We start from the raw sequence: 18402 nt of genomic DNA on the forward strand, positions 1-18402 counted from the left end.
TGGAGTAACCACACCAACACGCTAGCTCTAGGAGCCTTCATCACCGCCACCAAAACGAACTTCCCCAGAAAGGAACACATCTCCCCCCTCCTTTCCGGATCTGAGACATCAAGTGCCCTCAGCTCTCCCCCCTCCACCACCTAGCCACTACAAAAGCCAACCCAAATCAGGGCACTCCACACCCACAAAAGACCCTCAAGGGGCAACAGGTTATTTGAAACCAGCAGGAAGATTTCTTATGTCGGATATGGGCCGCCAAAGCGTCAGTTTTTCCTTGCAGTCACTAAGTCAGTTTGTTAGTTTGTTTTGCGTCCTGTTTTTCTCATTGTTTTCCTTTGTTCATCTGGGGTCGTGAATTTCAGTTTCTAAGTCGGGGAGAGGTATTTTTATGCCATAGTCTAAGACTGCATGCAGAGTTTTGTACCTAGAATCAATTAAAACTACATGATATAAAAAAAAAAAAAAAAAAAAAAAAAAAAAATGTGGTATTCGGGTTCTATCACTAAGAAAGCCTGTTATTGGATGGAAACCTATTAATTTGATGATCATTTCCTTAAAAATGAAGTATTATGCATATCCCTCGGGCGTAAGCTGTGTTTCTGCACTTTTTGCTGACGAATTTGTTTTAGATTCAATCTCCTGCCTCAAACTAAACCGAGACTACAATGATTGAATCAGGGGAGAAAGATGGAACTTTGAGCCGCAATCGAGGGGTACGAGGGGGTAAGACCGAGTAATTTAATGATGTCCCACGAGACTGGTCATCCGTATTATACTTTCCTGTAACCCCACGTGCAACTAGTAGAAGGTCTACGATTCAACCGCTACTTGTATACTCAGAGAACTGACCCTGTAGATAATAGCGGGGTAATATCTCCGGAGTCTATATGTATAACGTGGCTTTCTGCCCCACCTGAACGTATATATGGACTTCCTGGATAGAACAACGGCAAGACAGTTGAGAGAAGTAACATCACGCCGTGAGTGTCATAGGACCTATGAAATATATCGAGATGACGCTCTGTAATATATACATGTACATAGTTATTATTTGCATCGGCACTGGTGATAGTCGTTAGGGAGAGGGGTGCTAGGGTTATTTGTTAGCCTCCTGGAGCATCATTTGCCGACACTGCAATAATTGCGTGCTATAATGATACCGTTGTAAATATAATCCCTTTGTTAGGGTATAATCTTTCGGTCCTTCTTTGTGAGCAGGATGAGCAGGACCGGTTAATTAACTACAAAGGTACCGGTAGAGTTATAGAAAATACTTTGGTGTGATATCTTTATAGATCCGGAGAGGTTAGGTGATATGAAAACCTCCGGAATAATTTGTTCTTTCTTTCTATCATACTTCAGCGGCCAGTTATTAGTTACGGGAGCCCCTATTCCACAAGGGAGAGAAGTACAGTCGACTCTCTTTATAGTGATACTTCATATAGTGATACTCTCGTTATAATTATAGCAATCGGTGGTCCCGAAATACATTTTTACCAGTATCTCTTTACTTCACCTTATAAGAATATATTCAACACATATTTTCGGTCCGACCATATCCTTATATCGAGAGGCGACAGTAACCCTAAAAATGACAGATTTTTATGAGGCCAAATGGCCAAGTTGACACACTGTCATCCGCTGAAACTAACTGGCCTCATTTCTCAATAGACTATACGTACATGTAATAAGAGCGCATGTACTAGTGGGAGCGGGAGTCACAAGGCCACCTGCAACAATCAGAGTGGAATGAAAATAAAGGTCTTAACAAATAAACGAAATTACATGTATTTATGTATTATAGTATTTGATATCTTGATTGTTATTTATTCTGCAATAACGTTATATATTTTAAATGAATAAATTATTTCTTGTAAGTCCACGGGTGTCAAGTCTTTTTCGTTTGATGCTACACCCACCGCCACATTTTTTAAAAATATGAATCATGAGATATCACTCGCTCATCTCGACACCCGTTTTGGGGTGGAACGAGATCTGAGAGCAGGATGTAAGAGACGCAAGGTCGTAAAATAAGAGATTTATATGCATCAGAGTTTACCTCGCTGTCTGATGGGGCCGTTGTCGGGTGGGGCGGGGTTTCGTCATGATATGTCTGGTGAGTTACGGTTTTGCTATCATAATTTGAGGGGCTGGGTGTTGAAAACTTCATAAATATTCTCTAATTATTTAGTAGCTCGAATAGAGTTTTCTTTTTACTGATCGTCTACTTGAGTGTCTATTTTAAAGAGGTTTTGACACCTAATACCGAACGAATCGGTAGTCTCTTACAATTAGTATTGATCTCAACAACCCGAAACCATGGTGATGAAAAATTTGTCTCTTCAAGATACAAGAAATCTTAGTCCTTTTTGTTTTTTTAGTAGATAACGTTCGGAATCATCTCTATACTCAGCGGTGTTTAGAAATCCAGATATAAGTAGTGCTTTGATTCGAGAGTAGTCTTTTGTTCGGCCTATTTATCGGACAGTAGATATTAAGCTCTAGTGTCTCTTCTAGAACAATGGCGAACCTTCCTCGATGGCGAATTGACTGATCAAAACCAACAAAAACCAACAAAAGCTCACCGACTCCTTTGCCTTGGCTGACTATCAGCTCTATTTGGCTGAAGTGTCGCCATCCTCGATTAACCAAGTTTCCCCATTGTCCTAGAAAAGTCAGCTGTACACAGTATCCTGAGATTCAAAATTACTTGAGAAATATATAATAAACAAATACTTGAAAGACAAATACAAAACCTTTCTCTAGATAACTTTAGGTTGAATGCCAAACAGCCACTCGGGATGTTAACCGTGGCATTTTTGGCCATCACTGGTTTACTGAGAGTGATAACTATTGGCCACTAGATTATTCTCGGTTTTCGGATATTTGGGTGTGGTGTAATTGGGGAAAAATCATTGGTACCTCTTTGGAGTCATCTCCGTCAATACGATCATTGACATTAGCAACTACAGAAACCATCCTGAGTGGCCCAAATAGGTCTTATCCGTGGGTTTAATTACATGTAAGTGTATAGTTAGCGCACTAGTAGCTCACATCTGCATCCATGGACCTAAGTTAGTACTACTTGCTAATTTCCCTCCTAACAATTAATCGCTCCCCCTGTGCGAGCTTCCCATACTATGGGCCGCGACTCACAGATTACGTACTGATAACAGCGATTGTTACTATAGCAATCCTTTGTTTTGAAAGTGCCTAGTGCTTAACATGTCGGGATTGCCTGCACCGCCTCGGTGCTAGTTGATTGTCAGTAGAAATAAGTATCTCTTAGGTATTGGAAGTAATGAACTGTGGTGTAGTTAAAGTTTCAATTGGCTATTAAAGAATTAATAAATAATCAAATGATTGAATTGTCCAGCAAGAATTCCAACTGTAGCAAGTTTCTCATGTATTCATGCACGCAGAAATAACGGACACCAGGACTGAAAGACGGCTGCTGACCTCCTCCAAGGGAAGAGCCCACACTTGCGACTTTGCTCTCTCTGTTACGCTGCCTCACATTCGTCAACCACTACTTTGTTTACTTCTCTTCTCTCTTCTTCTCTTCTCTCTTCTTCCCTCCACCTCCACTTCCTTTCACCCCCCAAACATCCCAATCCCCCAAACATTCCAATCCCACAACATCCCAATCCCCAACACTCGATTCTAAATTCAACAGTCTACGATCTCATAAATCCTTCAAACAATTCTCATCATGTCTACTTACCCTACTCATTACACAACCCTTACTCATAATGGCATTAGCCAAGATTTTCCCCAAAAGTGTGACTGTGGTCTCTACACCGGAGCGAGTGCTCGCCGTCACCTCGTCCATGATTGGGAAGAGAAACTGCACCACATGCGTAGGAAAAAGAACCGAAAGAACGATCCCGAGTACGACGAGCTCCGTGGAATAAGTCTGAACTTTTCACAAAGAATTGCCTTGGAGAAGATTAAGTACGAGAAACTTGGAGTCAAATTTTCCAGCATCAACTCCCCACCGGGCCCCCATGACTCCAGTATCTCCAAGTCCACTGTCTTCAAGCCTGGAAGAAGAGTAAGGGCCATCATTGAGGATATGAAGATGTGCAGCCAATTTCGCCAGAACGAAAAAATGGACTGGGAATTGACTATTACCCACCCCATCCCCATGGTCACTCCTCCCTCCAGTCCCAAATCTTCATCGAACGACACTAAGTCCACCAAAATATGGGATCGAGTCACTATTACCCCTCGAGTCTGGGGACCACTATTCCCTCTTGGTAAGTCAGCAACTACTTTCCAATCTTATGCCATTTATCGCTAAATTTTAGTCAGATTACAAAAACGAATGGGATTTGATTGGATACGGGCCTAGAGACCAGCAAGCTCTCGACAAGGCGACCTTGAGCAAGGAAAACCGTTATGGCGATACTCGTGCCATTGCCACCTCCTTCAGCTTGATCGATCAGGAAATTTGAAGGGCACCCGCCAGCCTCTATGTTCTACAAACACAAGAACGTGTAGAATGCAGTAGGCGACTTGAGTCAGATTATCGGATGGAAAGGCTAATATTCTTTTGAGAGCAGTGGGGGGGGGGTTATGATTTACGGTGTATGGTGTATGGTGTATGGTGTATGGTGTATGGTGTATGGTGTATGGTGTATGGGATAGATTGAAGAATGATTGGATCCATGGAGGCTTAAAGTCAATGAGTCAGGTATAAGATACACGTATCCGAACACGCATTAATTAGCGGGGTTTTTCATATCGATCGTAAGCAAGAAGTATTAATGTACGTTTTCCCTTTTCTGTCACAATGTACCTTTTCTATCACAATGCTAACTATCTGTCTATAGAAAAGATAGCTGTATCTAAATACCGATAGTACCAACTCAATTTTACTCTTCTTTTAACAATTGTTGCGCTGTCTTTATACTTCGCCTCTTAAGCTGTACATGTTTGTATATATCTAGGAGCGGGCGCATGTCTTGGCTTTATCGAGTGATTAACCATGATTAAGATTTCAAAGCTGACACCCTTGTAATCAACCCTTTGCAGCCACACATCGGTTTATGCATATGTGTCAAATAAAGGCAATTCAAAAAACCACGTGGTTTCACGATTGGTAGTATGAATGTTTTCCAATTCTTACAACATCATTAATAACCAGTCCACTAAGCTTTCTTATTGTAGTTTTACCCCCCGCCCCAACACTCTGTGGAGTGTATACTACCCTGGTTATCTACGAAAACAGGCCTCGAATCGGTCAACGATCTCAAAACTTATAGGATATGATGTTCTAGGAATGGTCTAATGCAGGTAAACCCCAATCTCTTCTATTTTATGCCGCTCGAATGTTAATGCCCCCGACAGTAACATAATATTCCACAATAGTTCACCAACTACATGTACGTACTTAATTTTCACAGCTAGAAAAAATCGCAAGATTTACAAATCCGTACACGGGCCTATAATAAAGCATCCATAGCCCAAGAAAATCTATCACCGGAGGTGTGTTTAAGCTCCCATCGTAACCTCATAAACTAAAAAGAAACTCCTAAATATTGACGAGTGAAAAGAAAAGAAAAGACGTATCAGAATGCACCAAACATCGCACTTCAAGATTACAACCCGGCCTACTTGCAATTGTTCCCCCCACAAAGGCCTATCTGAAGAAGGCATTCACCCTCAAGCTCTGAAAGCAACCAATTAAATAGACGGTTTAAGCGGCTTCTGAGCGTGTAGAAAGTAGCTGCATACTCCTCGTTAGCAACCACCTCAAATAGCCTGCAAGAACCAAAGACTTACTGGGTATTATAGGTATGCGTACTCTTTGACCACAGCTCTCGCTTGGCGCTATTAACTAACTTTGTCACATCACCGGGATCCATACCCATATTTCTTGTCAACAATGCCATCCCCAACGCCTCAAATCCAGTCTCAGAAAGCATTAAATAACACTCTCCAATCTCTCGCTGCAATGGGTCGGCTGGCCAACTACCGATCGGTACCTTAATCCTCCTCAGAGTAGAATTCCGGAATCCAGCTTTCTCGATCCCATTGATGAGCGTGTCGGCACCTATGAAATCCCGGCCTTTTTTTTTTTTTTTTTACATCGATGAGCTTATATCCATGAGCAGAGGAAAAAGAACGGAAGGCAAACAACACACCAGCTCTCATAGCGGCCTCATTCGTGAGTTCATAATATTTTCCTAAGTTTGAATTCGCCCCGTATGTCCCATCATCACTGGCCACACCCATTTCAAACTCGCAAACCTCAATCCAACCGCCGGGCTTCAATGACCTTCAGAAATCAGCAATGAACCATCTCTAATTGATTGAGCAGGTAGAAGAGCATACCTGTAAGCCTCTGCGAAGAGTGCACCCCAGTCGCTGATTCCACCGTTGAGGTAGCGAATATGTACCATGTCGAAGGTTCCTTCAGGCCATTCCCACTCGCTTTCGGCATCATCTATTAGGAAACTCACGTTTGGGGGTACCCTGGTGACGACATCAGTGCCAGGAAAATGGAGGGAATGGGGGGGAATAAAGAGGTTATTTTTACCAACTGGGCTGTATAGGGCTTAGGTCTGTGCCAATCACCTCGGCGGAGGGATACTGCCTTTGAACACATCAGAGGAGAATTCAGAGAATGGGGCAACCCCAGGATACATACTCTCCCATATCAATCGCCCAGATCCCCGTTCCTGTACCCACGTCTAATATCTTGGTAGGATTGGACATATTGGGGCAGTATGTAGTTCTCCTCTCAACACGAGCAAGCATAAATGATGCAACATATCCAATCTGTGCTCGCCGACGAATTTCAGCGAGTTTATATACAAGGATGGGTATATCAATCGATCGGGAGAGAGCCATGAAAACCAACCGAACCTGTTCTACCTAGAGGGTTTCACATAGAAGCGTCAGAATTGGAACAGTAAGATGAGATCAGATAAAATAGGTGGCCTAAATGAGAGGTTACTTCGTCGTTTGGGAAAGCATATATCCTATCAATCCTATGAGCAACAATCTCCTAGCCAAGGTGAGCAGGGGAATATACCCGTCCCGATATGCATGATATCTCCGCCCGTTCTCAAACCGATATCTAACACAACCAGCATCTCAGCATCGTCTCCGCGTACACACTCAAGAATAAAACTGCCATACTCGAATATCGAATTCGCGGCCGAATTCACACTACAAGCACTGTGTCGCACGCACCACACCACAATTAGCTATCAACCTACTGACGCAAACTATCGGCCCAGCGCTGCGGAACCAGCCCCCCACCCCGCTCCTTCCAAGAAAATCAGATCTGCGACAGAATTGAAATAGATAGATGCTTCATACTCCCAATCCCGATCCTGCAGCAACCGTCCAGTCAGCCTATATCTTTCCATCCCAAGACCTTAAAAAATTTCCGACTAACCGAACTCATATCCACCTCAATCCGGTCCTCAGGCAAATACTCATGATGGTGTTCGGGCGGCGACATGAGTAGAGAGGTGCGTGGGGCCGAGAGCTAGAGGAGAGGTAATAGTAGTAAGTTGGGATAGGTAACTCCTTCTTTCGTTTCCTCTTTCTGTTACCGTACGTGGAGAATGGAGTTTCTATATGTTTACTCTGCAGCCAGGACAGGACAGATAATGGGGAATGTGATATGTATCTGACGTGACGTGAGAGAAGGGGAAGAGAAGGGAGGAGGACCTGAATATACACCTTGTCGTATATATTGCCCGGGGGGGGGGGGGGGGGTTTGGTTGGTGGTCGGCTTTGGGTGCGTTGGTACTGCTAGGCTGACAAAATAAAAATTCCCCAAGCGCATATAATACCGACCCTGCGTGGAAGAATAGGTGATGATGCGGCGCCGTCAACTACCTAGCTAGTGCCCTAGCAAGAGCAGGACAGATAGTAGAGTAGAGCCGGTTACATGGAACACTCCAGTCAACCAGAGGCCGAGCCGGTATGAAATTTGCATTTAATTCCCATCTGTCTAGCTAGCTCGCTTGTATTTGCGGTTGACGTGCAAGCTGCACCTATCAGTTTTTTTTCTTTTTTGTCTTCCCCAAACTTACTCCCCGGTAAGCTTCTGAAATATATTGAACAGGCCTCCAATTGCAGGCCAGCTCCAAGGGCGGTAGTAGGGGAAAAAATTCCGTGGCGGCCCCACGAACACGTTAGCAAAAAAAAAAAATTCAAAACGGCTACAACCCCTTCCGGGTTATCATTCATCGATGACCGTTTTGTATGGTACTCTACATGTATGTATATATACCAGGAAACCCTTGTTCTTAATTTGGGAGGGGGGGGGGGGGCGCCCTATTGCTGATATGTCCCCCCCAAGTGCTGACTACTTTTATCAGGAGTGCATATATATGTGGTACCTTGCAAGACCGTTTAAACTCAATAGATATGTATCTATAGACCTGATCCGTGAGTGGCGATACTGTCTAAGCTACATGTAGCTTTTCTACATGTAGCTATCTACTCTAGAATTGGAAGCTCTAGATATAATAACTAGAGACATTCCAATCCTACATGTATTCCAAATTCCACAAACAACCAGTAACCTACCCCCCACTCAGCGCCGACAGAGTATACTCCACATCGTTCGTGGTCTGGCCCCCCCAGAGCTCACTCACTCACTCAATCAACAAGTGCTGTTCCTCATGCTCATTGCAATCCAACACCCTGATGCGCTAGATCTAAACACCTCAACGTTGACGTCTCTCGACCGAGTCGGTTGTGGTTTCTCTTCTTTTCTTTTCTTTCGTTTTTCTTTCTGCCTCCCCCCGCAAAAGAAAACATACAGACACGAGGTCTAGATCTACTCCTCTTTTTTTTGACTTCCATCTCCTAGCTAGCCAGGGCATTATTTTGATTTCCGTTTTTTTGATTTCCGTTTTTTTGGTTTCCGTTTTTTGAGTTACATTTTTTGAGTTACATTTTTTTGATTCCAGGCTTAACTACTTACTACTTACTACTACCACTACTACCACTACTACTACCACTACTACTACTACTACTACTACCAGTTTGGATCCATACAGCATAGCATAGCATAGCATACATACTCCTATTTTGTTTTCCTTTTTCGAGAGAGAGAGAGAGAGAGAGAGAGAGCTCGTACAATCGCAATCGCAATCGCAATCGCAACCCATCATGAGTTGTGAAAAGAAAATCAACACAGACACAGACGTCGGAAAAATGCAAAAAACAATTAGACTCCTCCTTCCCCCCCCCCCCCCCCCTCTTCCTCCCTCATACTCCCTCATACTCCCCATACTCGAGCTCGAGCGCTTCATAACTACCCACCCCTTCCACCGCGGCTGCAATCTAGCAGACAATACACACGAAAAAAAAGCGCGTTATTTTTTGTTTGAAAAACACAACCAAGAAACGTCAGAAAAAAGAAATCTCATAAACTGAAAGCTATATATTAACTAAAAAAAAAGCCGTGAAAAAAAAAAAAGTTTTTTTTAACAAAAGGATCCCCCAATCCATTAGGCAAGCCCAAACTTCCTCGCCCTGGCCTCCGCCTTTGCCTTCTCCGCCGGGTCGTCCAGAACCGCCTTATAGCCCCCCTTCTTCTGGGCACCGCCCGCAGCGGGCGCCTGCGCCCTCCTCTGCTGCTGACCGCCGCGTGCCGCGCCATTGTTATTATTGTTGTTATTGTTATTTCCGCCCCTGGTCCTCTTGCTGCCCCTCGTGTCCTGGGCCGGCGGCGCGCCACGCTTTCTGTCCCGGCGGTCGGGGAGCGCCGAGTCGAGGCCCTTGACAACCTCCTTCTTCTTCTCTGGCGCGTCCTCGGCAGCGCCGCTGCCAAAGCGCTTCTCGCGCTCGAGCTTCTTGGTCGCCTCGGTGGTGGCCGCGTTGTCGTCCATGCCGAAGCGCTTGGCGCGGGCCTTGCGTCGCTCGAGCTCTACGTCGAGCGTTGAGGCAGAGAGGCCAGCGGCAAATGATGGCTCCTCGGCCTTGGGCGCGCTGGTTGTTGCAGGGGCGGCGGCGGTGGTGCTGGTTGCAGCCTCGTCCGTGACGGTCGAGGGCGAGGACGGTGATTGCGAGTTTTGTGTTGCGGCGGCGTCTTTGCCCTTTGCGGGGGCGGCAGCAGTGGTGGTGGTGGCGGGCGTCGCAGTGTCAAAGAGCGCGGCGATGGAGGCAAACTTCTTTTTTGGCTTTGCGGGCTCCGCTGGTGAGGGTGCTGCCGCGGCGGGCGTGGGCCCTGGTTTGGGTGCTGTTGTGGTGGGGGTGGCTGTAGAGGCGGCGGTAGGGGTGGTGGTGGTGTTGGGGGTTGCAGCAGCGGCGGCGGCGGGCGCGGGCGCGGGGTCGTCGTTGTCGTCCCAGTCGACGTCGTAGTCGTCGGCGGTGGGGAGATGGCTCTTGTTTGCGGCGGGGGAGGGGGCGTCTGCTGATGCGTCTGCGGCGACCAGGCGCGCGACGAGCTCGGACTTTACGCCGACGGTGGGGAGGTTCCGCTTCTGGAGGGCCTCGCGGAGCTCGGTGACTTTGAGCTTGGAGTAGTCTGTTGTTGTTGACGACATTGTGGTTGTGGTGGCTGTATTATTCGTGTTTTTGAGAGACAAGACGCGATTGACACCGATTGACACCGATTGACACCGATTGATGGTGCAGATGGATGAAGGAGGGGGATGAAGGAGGGGGATGAAGGAGCGGGATGAAGGACAGGAGAGGGGGATAGATAGATGGCTGACTGGCTGAGAGACAGATGGAGATGCTGGCACTGGTGGTGGTGGTGGTGGTGGTGGTGAGTGAGTGAGTGAGTGCAGTGAGGATGAGGATGAGGATGAGAGAAGAGAGAAGAGAAAGGAAAGAAAGAAGGCAGGGAATGCCAGCAACAACCGGCTGTGTTGTTGTGATGAGATGCACACGGAGTGGCGCAGCGGGTGGCCAACGCAGACGGGTGTGGCGGTTCGATGTGGCTGGGTGAATAGCACAGCACTGGCTTCTCTCTGTCGGACTGGGCAGTCTCTACATGATGTATCAACCACAGTGCAGTGCAGTGCAGTGCAGTGCAGTCCAGTGCAGTCCAGTGCAGTCCAGTGCAGTCCCGTCCAGTGCAGTCCAGTGCAGTCCCGTCCAGTGCAGTCCAGTCCAGTCCCGTCCAGTGCAGTCCAGTCCAGTCCCGTGCAGTCCAGTCCAGTCCCGTCCAGTCCCGTCCGTTTCTCCCCCGAGACGCGTTCTTCCTGCACGTGGCCCGCGCGATCTCTTTGTTTACTAGCCTCAGCCTTGTTCTGTAGATACGTAAACACCCCCAGCAATGGCCAGCACAGAACTAGAAACAGAGACCGAGACCGCCACAGCAACAACCACAACCACCTACACAGCACTCCCACCGCCCCCCTCCCGCACCCGCACCCGCACCCGCCAGCCCTCCCTACACGACCTCATGAGCGACGCCGATGCCACCCCGCGAGCCTCACCCACCGAGCGCCGCAAGTCCGACTTTGAGATCTACCGCGATGGCCACAAGGGGGCAGCTGCAGCTACGAGTGCAGCAAGGACATCCCCGGGCACACAGCTGCACCGCGAGCGGCGCATGCGCGAGAAGGAGCTGCGCGCGCTGGAAGACGAGTATCTTTCCGGCCGGAGGGCGGGGCGGGGTGGGAGTGGGGGGAGGGGGAGGGGGAGGGGACGAGTGTGATTGAGGAGGTGACGGAGGAGACGGATGATGAGGAGGTGACGGATGAGGAGGAGGGTATGTTTATCTTGCTTACATAGTGGGGGAGTGGAAGTGGGGGGGTGTCAATGACATCTACAGCTACATCTACTAACCACCTTCTTACCACACCCACAGACGCACCCCACCACCACCCCCGCCAGCCCACAAAGACCAAACCCTCCGCAACCAGCATCCTCTCCCACGGCCGCCCCTCCCCCGACCTGACGCCCCTGCCTGCCCCGCCGCTGTCCCGCCTCCATAAAAGGTTCGCCACAGGCACCACGCCGTCGCCTGCTACTGCTCCCCCGCGCCGCCGCACCAGCAAGCTCTCGCCCACACCTGTACTCGCGCCTGCGCCGGCGGACCCGGACGTGTCGCCGCTGGAACACATGCGGCACCTGCGCGCGCAATTCGAGGCACTACGGCCGCGGTCACAGTCGCCCTCGCAGTCGCCCTCGCCCTCCCCCTCCCCCACCTCCACGCCCACGCCTCCGCCCGCCGCCAACCCCACCTCCAAACCAAAACGCCGCACCCGCACCTCCCCCAGCAGTAGCAAACCCACGACCACCGCCGACCTCCTCGCGCACTACACCTTCACCCTCTCGCACCTCCCCGCACTCACACACCACTCCCGCACCGCAACACTAACACTCACACCCACGACCCCGTCCTCACCGGGACACCTCACACTAAACCTGCGCCCGACCACCACGCTGCGCGGCGGCTCCCACACAACATACACCATCCCCCCGCACGGCCTGCCCATCACCGTCACCACCGCCTCCCCCTCCCCCACCTCCGCGCCCATAACAGCCGCATACGCCCTCGCCGAGCTACCACTAAAACACCTCCCCGCGCTGCGCTACGCCAAGAGCTTCGTAAGCGTTGTCCAGCGCGCCACGGTCGTCGGCCGCGTCGAGGTGCGTGAGCGCTGCGGCGGCGGGAGGGTATGGACCGGGCGGCGGTGGGCGGACGGGCGCTTCGAGGCTGTCCGCGGCGGCGGCGGCGGCGGGGAGGGTGAGGAGGTGGTGGTACGGATTGAGGGCGTGCGCGGCGAGGAGGTGGGGGTCTGGGTGGGCGGGCGGCGGGTGAAGGATGTGGGGAGCGTGCGCTGGGAGAAGGTTGTTGACCGCGCGCAGCGCATGTGGAGTGCGTGTTGGAGGGTGCTGGAGGAGGAGGGCGGCGGCGGCGTGGGGGTGCTGGAGGAGGCGTCTACGTCTGCTGCTACTGCTACGCCGCCCCCGCCGCCGGTGAAGGCCCGCTCACAACAACCCCCAGCGCCCCCAGCAGCGGCAGCAGCGCACAGTAAACACATCCCCTTCCCCATCGACGCGTCCACGACGTTCGTGCCCACCATTGGCTGGTGCCGGCGCGACGCGCACACGGGCTGGTGGAGCATGCTCTTTGTCGACGGCGTAAGGCTGGAGATTGATCCTGTGAGTGGTGACGCTGTGTGGACTGATAAGCTCTCTGGGGATGGTGGTGGGGGTGGTGAGGGGGAGAGGAGGGTGTTGAAGGGTGGCATGGGCATGAGGGAGGTGCGGGAGAGGGTTGGGAGGTTTGTTGAGAGGGGGTTGTAGGAGGGGGGGAGTGGTGGTGGATTGTTTTTTTTGTTTTTGTTTTTGTGGAGTTTGTGGTGGTTATAGCGTTACTTTTTTTTTTTTTCTTCTTCTTTTTAGTTTTAGCTGGATACGATACTCCTGTGAGCGAACGAGCGATATGGCTAGCAGTGCGGCCATGCCATGTACCTAGGTAAGAGATTAATTAACCAAATTAATTAACCAAATTAATTAATACAAACTCTCCTCCTCCAAACTTAAAACCAACTACATTCTTGTTTGGTTCACGAGACATCACTCTGCACCAAGTGAGTGCATGCAAAAAGAGAAAAAAAGAATAAACTCATAATATGAGCCCCACGCGGGGGTCGAACCCGCAACCTTGAGATTAAGAGTCTCACGCTCTACCGATTGAGCTAGCGAGGCGTGTTTCAATGTTGGGTTTTGGGGTATATGAGGGATTAGCTAAGCGACGGGTTTGTTTCACAGTGACTTTCCCACTTTCTCGTATGACTGGTAGACTCGTGGTCGAGTGAACAATCAAGTGAGGAATACCCGCCGCTTCGTCCCTTCTGGTGCGCTTATGCTAAGCGGATTTCTCCAAGCTCAGAGACATTGTTCAGCGGCCTTGATCTGGAGGCTTTAATTGGCCGCACCCACACCAACATGTCACTGCTGCCACAGGTAAGGCAATATAAAACCAACAATCCACTTCATCCCTCCTCCTCGTCCTCTGGTTGGAACTTTGCTGCATATAGTAGTGGTGTAGTTCTATATACACTGGAAAGTGCTCCCCGTATATGTATCCGTTGAAAACAGTCGTGGGGAAGTATTAATATCCTCAAATATATAGAGACGGGCGGCGGGGACGGTGTAGATAGAGAAACCGTGGTGAACGCAGTATTGATGGTGAGTATACCAAGATATTTCTTTGGGGATGCTTATATCTGAGGGGCGGTTTTGGACCAGCGAGTTGGTATCGTTGACCCACCTAGATGGAAGAGATATGCGGCGTATGATGATGATGATGATGATGATGATCTAGAGCTAGTCGCGGGGATCAGAGAAGGGGATTGTCGACAGTATCTACTCCCTACACGTACCTACCGCTACAAACAGAAACACATTGCTATTCTCGTCTGCAGCGTACCGCATCCACACCAGTACGGTAGCACGCCCGAAAACGCAAGTACATGTATATTACAATAGGCAGCTACCACCAAGCAAGAGTAATTGTTGGTACTGTCGCTGTATTAATCTAAGCAGCGTTGGGCGTGAGCCTGGACCATGAAACGGGAGCTAGCGGTGAGCACCGGCCAGCCCACCGTAGCAATGGTACCTTCTAACGAGCGTCCCCCTCCCGGCTCACTTGTGTGTACCACCTGGTGTAGTGCGGTTATATGTACAGTTTGTGAAACCCCCAGGCCTATAGGGCCATGTAAGCGTTGATGGTAGTGTCATTGATTTATAATTTACCCAGCCCCTTGTTCCTACCAATATATTAGCCAAAAGTCGATAGACGTGGATATAAGATGGGCATGCTTAAGGGCTGCTTGTATCTTTCCGACTGCAGACACGGAGAAAGATGTAACAGCAGATCACTGTCGACCCGGCCACGGCGGACAGAGTACACGATCGAGCCTAGAGAGAACGTTAGCCAACCTCCAATTGAACGATGTGGGGCTGCAGTGATATGACCAAGACGCTTTACTTTGCCTTGAGCTTTATTCACTCATCTCACTGCATGGAGCGTGGCGGGGCAAACATATCTTATCCCAACGTCGACAGAGGCCTAGAAACTCTCTGTTACGGAGTTTCACAGAAAATCACTCGGAGCGGCCAATAGCACTAACCCAATTCAGCTAGCCAGTTAGTCCACCTAGCCCAGATCAGTACACCGCTCTTGGTCTCAGCACATCATTGCAGCAGTCCGCACTTGCACTTAGACAGCACCCGCTGCAGCCGCCAAAGCTACCCATGTCAACCCCCAAAGCCAGCCCCCCACCCCCACCCCGCAGCCAGCTCCAAGCCTCCAACAGAACATCGACACCAAAGGACAGCTCCTGACAGCCACAGAGTACATTGGTGGGCATCTAATAGTGGTACCAACGAAGTAGCCTTTTCCCCGCAGTACACAAAGGCCGCCTGTCACTGACATACAGCTACATGTAGCTCCCTCTATCGGCGAGGACTGCAAGACCTCGGAAAGCGGTAACATACTAGCTACACATACGTACATGTACCTACCTGAGCAGAGCAGAGTATTGATAACACTCATCATTCCGATTCCGAAGATCAGAACAGAACATAAAACATGCTAATCAAGCCAGATGACTTTCCCTCTAAAGGGGCAACCAGGTCCAGGAACTTGGAGACAGAGACCCAACTCGCAATTGAAGCTCCGCTACCTCCCCGCTGACCACGGCCTATCTAGATACGAGAAACTAGGACGAAAATGAAACACTTCGGTATCGTGGCGATGGTATCGAAGGACATCATACCCCACTCAGTGCATATGAACAAACACGATGTGTGTACCTGTTGGCCGCGGAAATACCCAAGGAGTATAAAGCGCCCGCTCAAAGCCAGATCTCACTCGATTCAAGTACGGATATCACAGAGACTTTATTCTCCGACATTGCTCGTCAAGGATTTGTGCTGGCACCCCCTGCTCAGAAGAATTGACGAGTGATAGGTTGTGATTTAATTTCGACAATGACGATACAATCACCCAGCTTTTTATTTTCAATAGAGTCCAGACAAAGGAAATTAATACGAAATACTAATAGCTAAGAACTTCAAGCTGATATATTTGTAGTCACAAACATGAGATAAAGATAGAATATAAGAAAATAAAGAATAGGAAAATAATCAAAGGAAAACGAAGGTACTCCCAAAGACACCAATAAGAAGTCTCTTAACAACCAAAAATAACAAGGGAAACCCAGAAATACTGATTGTAGCTCTAAAATAAAAGAAGACCAAGAAGACCAATACTGTTTTACAAGAAACGACAGACGTGAACACCAAGCCCAAAAAATGCGAAAACCGAAGATGGAAACGCTCAACCTTAAACCGAGATAGAAACTATGAAAGTATAAAATTCAGCCGACTAGTCATCGGCCACCTCTCTGCCTCGAAAAAGCCCCAGTCCATCTATTTGCGCTCTTCAGCTTCGTACCCTCAACCTCATATATCGGTTCCTGTCGATCCAATGCCGGTAGTTCTACAGGGACATGATTATGATTACCGTTTCCCCATGCTACCTGACCGTGTTGTGCTGGATACGAAGCAGTGTTATGGGCCATTTCTACCACCCCATTTTGAGGGGGCAAGGCTTGAGATGGGACTGTCTTCTGTTTAAAAGGCATCTTCGGAAAGTACCCATGATCTTGCGTAACAGTATGGTAACGAGTTGATGAGCTACTGCCCGGAGTTCTTGAAACTGAGGCTGTCGGGTCGTAATAGTTTGTTGTTGTTACCCCCCCAGGTGGATCATTGTTCCCACGAGACCCTACTCTACGGTACGTGTACCACCCCAGAAAGACGAAGATAGCGATCCCGACAAGGCATCCAGCAACAATACCACCGATTGTAACAGGAGAAATTTCTGACACTGGGTTTGGGCCAGGGGTAGATGTAGGTGTACTCGAAGGGCTAGCTGTCGTAATGGAATGTTTTGCGAGAAGATTTAGAGCTGAGGCTTTCGCAAGGGTGCTGCTTACTCCAGCCGTCGGCCCGATAATGGAGCATTCACTGATACCACAGTCATAACCACCTGGACAGCAACCGTACTGTAAGTTTGCGGGACACAAATATAATCCAGTATCACAAAATAGATGATCCCCTGTTGCAGTTGGCGGTGGGATACAGCTATCTATTGCACAAGTATATCCATTCCCACAGCACCCCCCTATAGGCATATGATCTTATTAGCAACGGTACATGACATGAAACTACAACAAAGAGAGTTCGTACCGTTAAATTCGGCAGCGCAAAGAAAGAAGCCATTTTGGCATGTGTATGAAGGGGCCGACGTCCCCGCCGGGCCAACTTGGGACGTTGATGATGGGGCTTCCGAAGCTATTTTCACAAACTTAAATCAGATACACAGAGTGCCCCCCTCCCCCCCCCAAATACAGACGAACTTACTAGATGTAGGGGATGGTGGAGCAGGTTGCTGTATTGTCGACTGAGAAACGATCGTCTTCGTCACAACCACGGGGGCCTGTGCAAGGAGATATCATCAGTCTTCAAACCGAACACAAGGGACAAAACTTCTAGCTTACCTCTGAACCATACGAAGTCACTACTGCGTACTCCGTTGTAATCTTTATATCCTCAGCATAGCTCCTTCCACAGAAACTATTCACTACCATAACCTACATCTGTTATAGAATCTTGAGTTACAGTGACATAAGACTGCGACTGGAGGGGGGTTGCATCTCGCTTCAGCTCAGGCTGTTGAGATGAGGGACCAGATCCTGTCCGATCCTTCAACTTCTGCAAACCGACCCTGGCACCCCTGGCACCCGGTGATGCCACACATAGTGATGCGCCGGTAAATAGCACCAGAAGGGTATTGTAATAGTACATCTCCAGCAGTACTGTGAATAAGCGATCTTCCGAACGTTTGGAGCAGATTGGACGGATAGATTGATGGGCCAGATGACGACGGACTGATTGATGGCTGCCAAATAAAAAGAGTGGCCGGTCTTGGATCGTCTACGTGGATGTGCCGTCAATCAATCATATCATGGAGTTTGCATGAATTAGAGAAGCAAAAGGAACAGAAAGACAGATAACGATAATGAACAAAAAAGAAGGGTTGTGCACAACAGTCGTGAGGATACTTTAGCAGGGCTGAAAGCCCAGTTCGGCCGGGCCATGCGGAAAACTCCTCTTATCCCGAATTCTATGGACACACCCGCCATCGCCAGCAGTCCTTTTGCCATCGCCAGCAGTCCTTTTGCCAATGCCCGACTCGATTACGTGGTGGTGGGAAGGCATTGGTCGTAACTACATGCAGTGGTACATCTGAAACATGGACGAGTCCAGGGAGACGAATAAGGTTCTGTTGTGCCCAGCAGCCTGGTGACACCTGAAAAGCGCTTGTGTGTAACGGCAATGGGAACACACGAGTTTTTGGAAGCTGGCTATGTAGCGGGCTTGTTTCTGTAA

General features: G+C 49.0%; 5 protein-coding genes across 5 annotated transcripts; 2 read left to right on the top strand and 3 right to left on the bottom strand.

Moving 5' to 3' along the window:
* Window positions 1-3712: 3712 nt before the first annotated feature.
* On the top strand, window positions 3713-4457 carry LAJ45_00697 (uncharacterized protein; the record flags this gene model as incomplete). The annotated part of the gene is made up of 2 exons (XM_046110298.1): window positions 3713-4259; window positions 4315-4457. The coding sequence occupies 2 exons, from the start codon at window positions 3713-3715 to the stop codon at window positions 4455-4457; spliced, it is 690 nt and encodes a 229-aa protein (XP_045976991.1).
* Window positions 4458-5615: 1158 nt separating this feature from the next.
* On the bottom strand, window positions 5616-7477 carry LAJ45_00698 (uncharacterized protein; the record flags this gene model as incomplete). The annotated part of the gene is made up of 12 exons (XM_046110299.1): window positions 5616-5731; window positions 5810-6073; window positions 6150-6283; window positions 6340-6480; window positions 6545-6601; window positions 6656-6786; window positions 6874-6882; window positions 6965-6989; window positions 7043-7087; window positions 7150-7188; window positions 7333-7346; window positions 7412-7477. The coding sequence occupies 12 exons, from the start codon at window positions 7475-7477 to the stop codon at window positions 5616-5618; spliced, it is 1041 nt and encodes a 346-aa protein (XP_045976992.1).
* Window positions 7478-9485: 2008 nt separating this feature from the next.
* LAJ45_00699 (uncharacterized protein) lies at window positions 9486-10523 on the bottom strand (the record flags this gene model as incomplete). The annotated part of the gene is made up of 1 exon (XM_046110300.1): window positions 9486-10523. One exon carries the CDS (start codon window positions 10521-10523, stop codon window positions 9486-9488), a length of 1038 nt encoding a protein of 345 aa, XP_045976993.1.
* Window positions 10524-11260: 737 nt separating this feature from the next.
* Window positions 11261-13242, top strand: LAJ45_00700 (uncharacterized protein; the record flags this gene model as incomplete). The annotated part of the gene is made up of 3 exons (XM_046110301.1): window positions 11261-11574; window positions 11640-11698; window positions 11798-13242. 3 exons carry the CDS (start codon window positions 11261-11263, stop codon window positions 13240-13242), a joined length of 1818 nt encoding a protein of 605 aa, XP_045976994.1.
* A 3095-nt stretch (window positions 13243-16337) lies between these two features.
* Window positions 16338-17817, bottom strand: LAJ45_00701 (uncharacterized protein; the record flags this gene model as incomplete). The annotated part of the gene is made up of 5 exons (XM_046110302.1): window positions 16338-17134; window positions 17200-17304; window positions 17374-17449; window positions 17511-17552; window positions 17608-17817. 5 exons carry the CDS (start codon window positions 17815-17817, stop codon window positions 16338-16340), a joined length of 1230 nt encoding a protein of 409 aa, XP_045976995.1.
* Window positions 17818-18402: the final 585 nt, after the last annotated feature.

This window comes from Morchella importuna (assembly GCF_003444635.1).
Source record: "Morchella importuna strain M04M26 chromosome Unknown Morimp01GS001, whole genome shotgun sequence".
Classification (NCBI taxonomy): Eukaryota; Fungi; Ascomycota; class Pezizomycetes; order Pezizales; family Morchellaceae; genus Morchella; species Morchella importuna.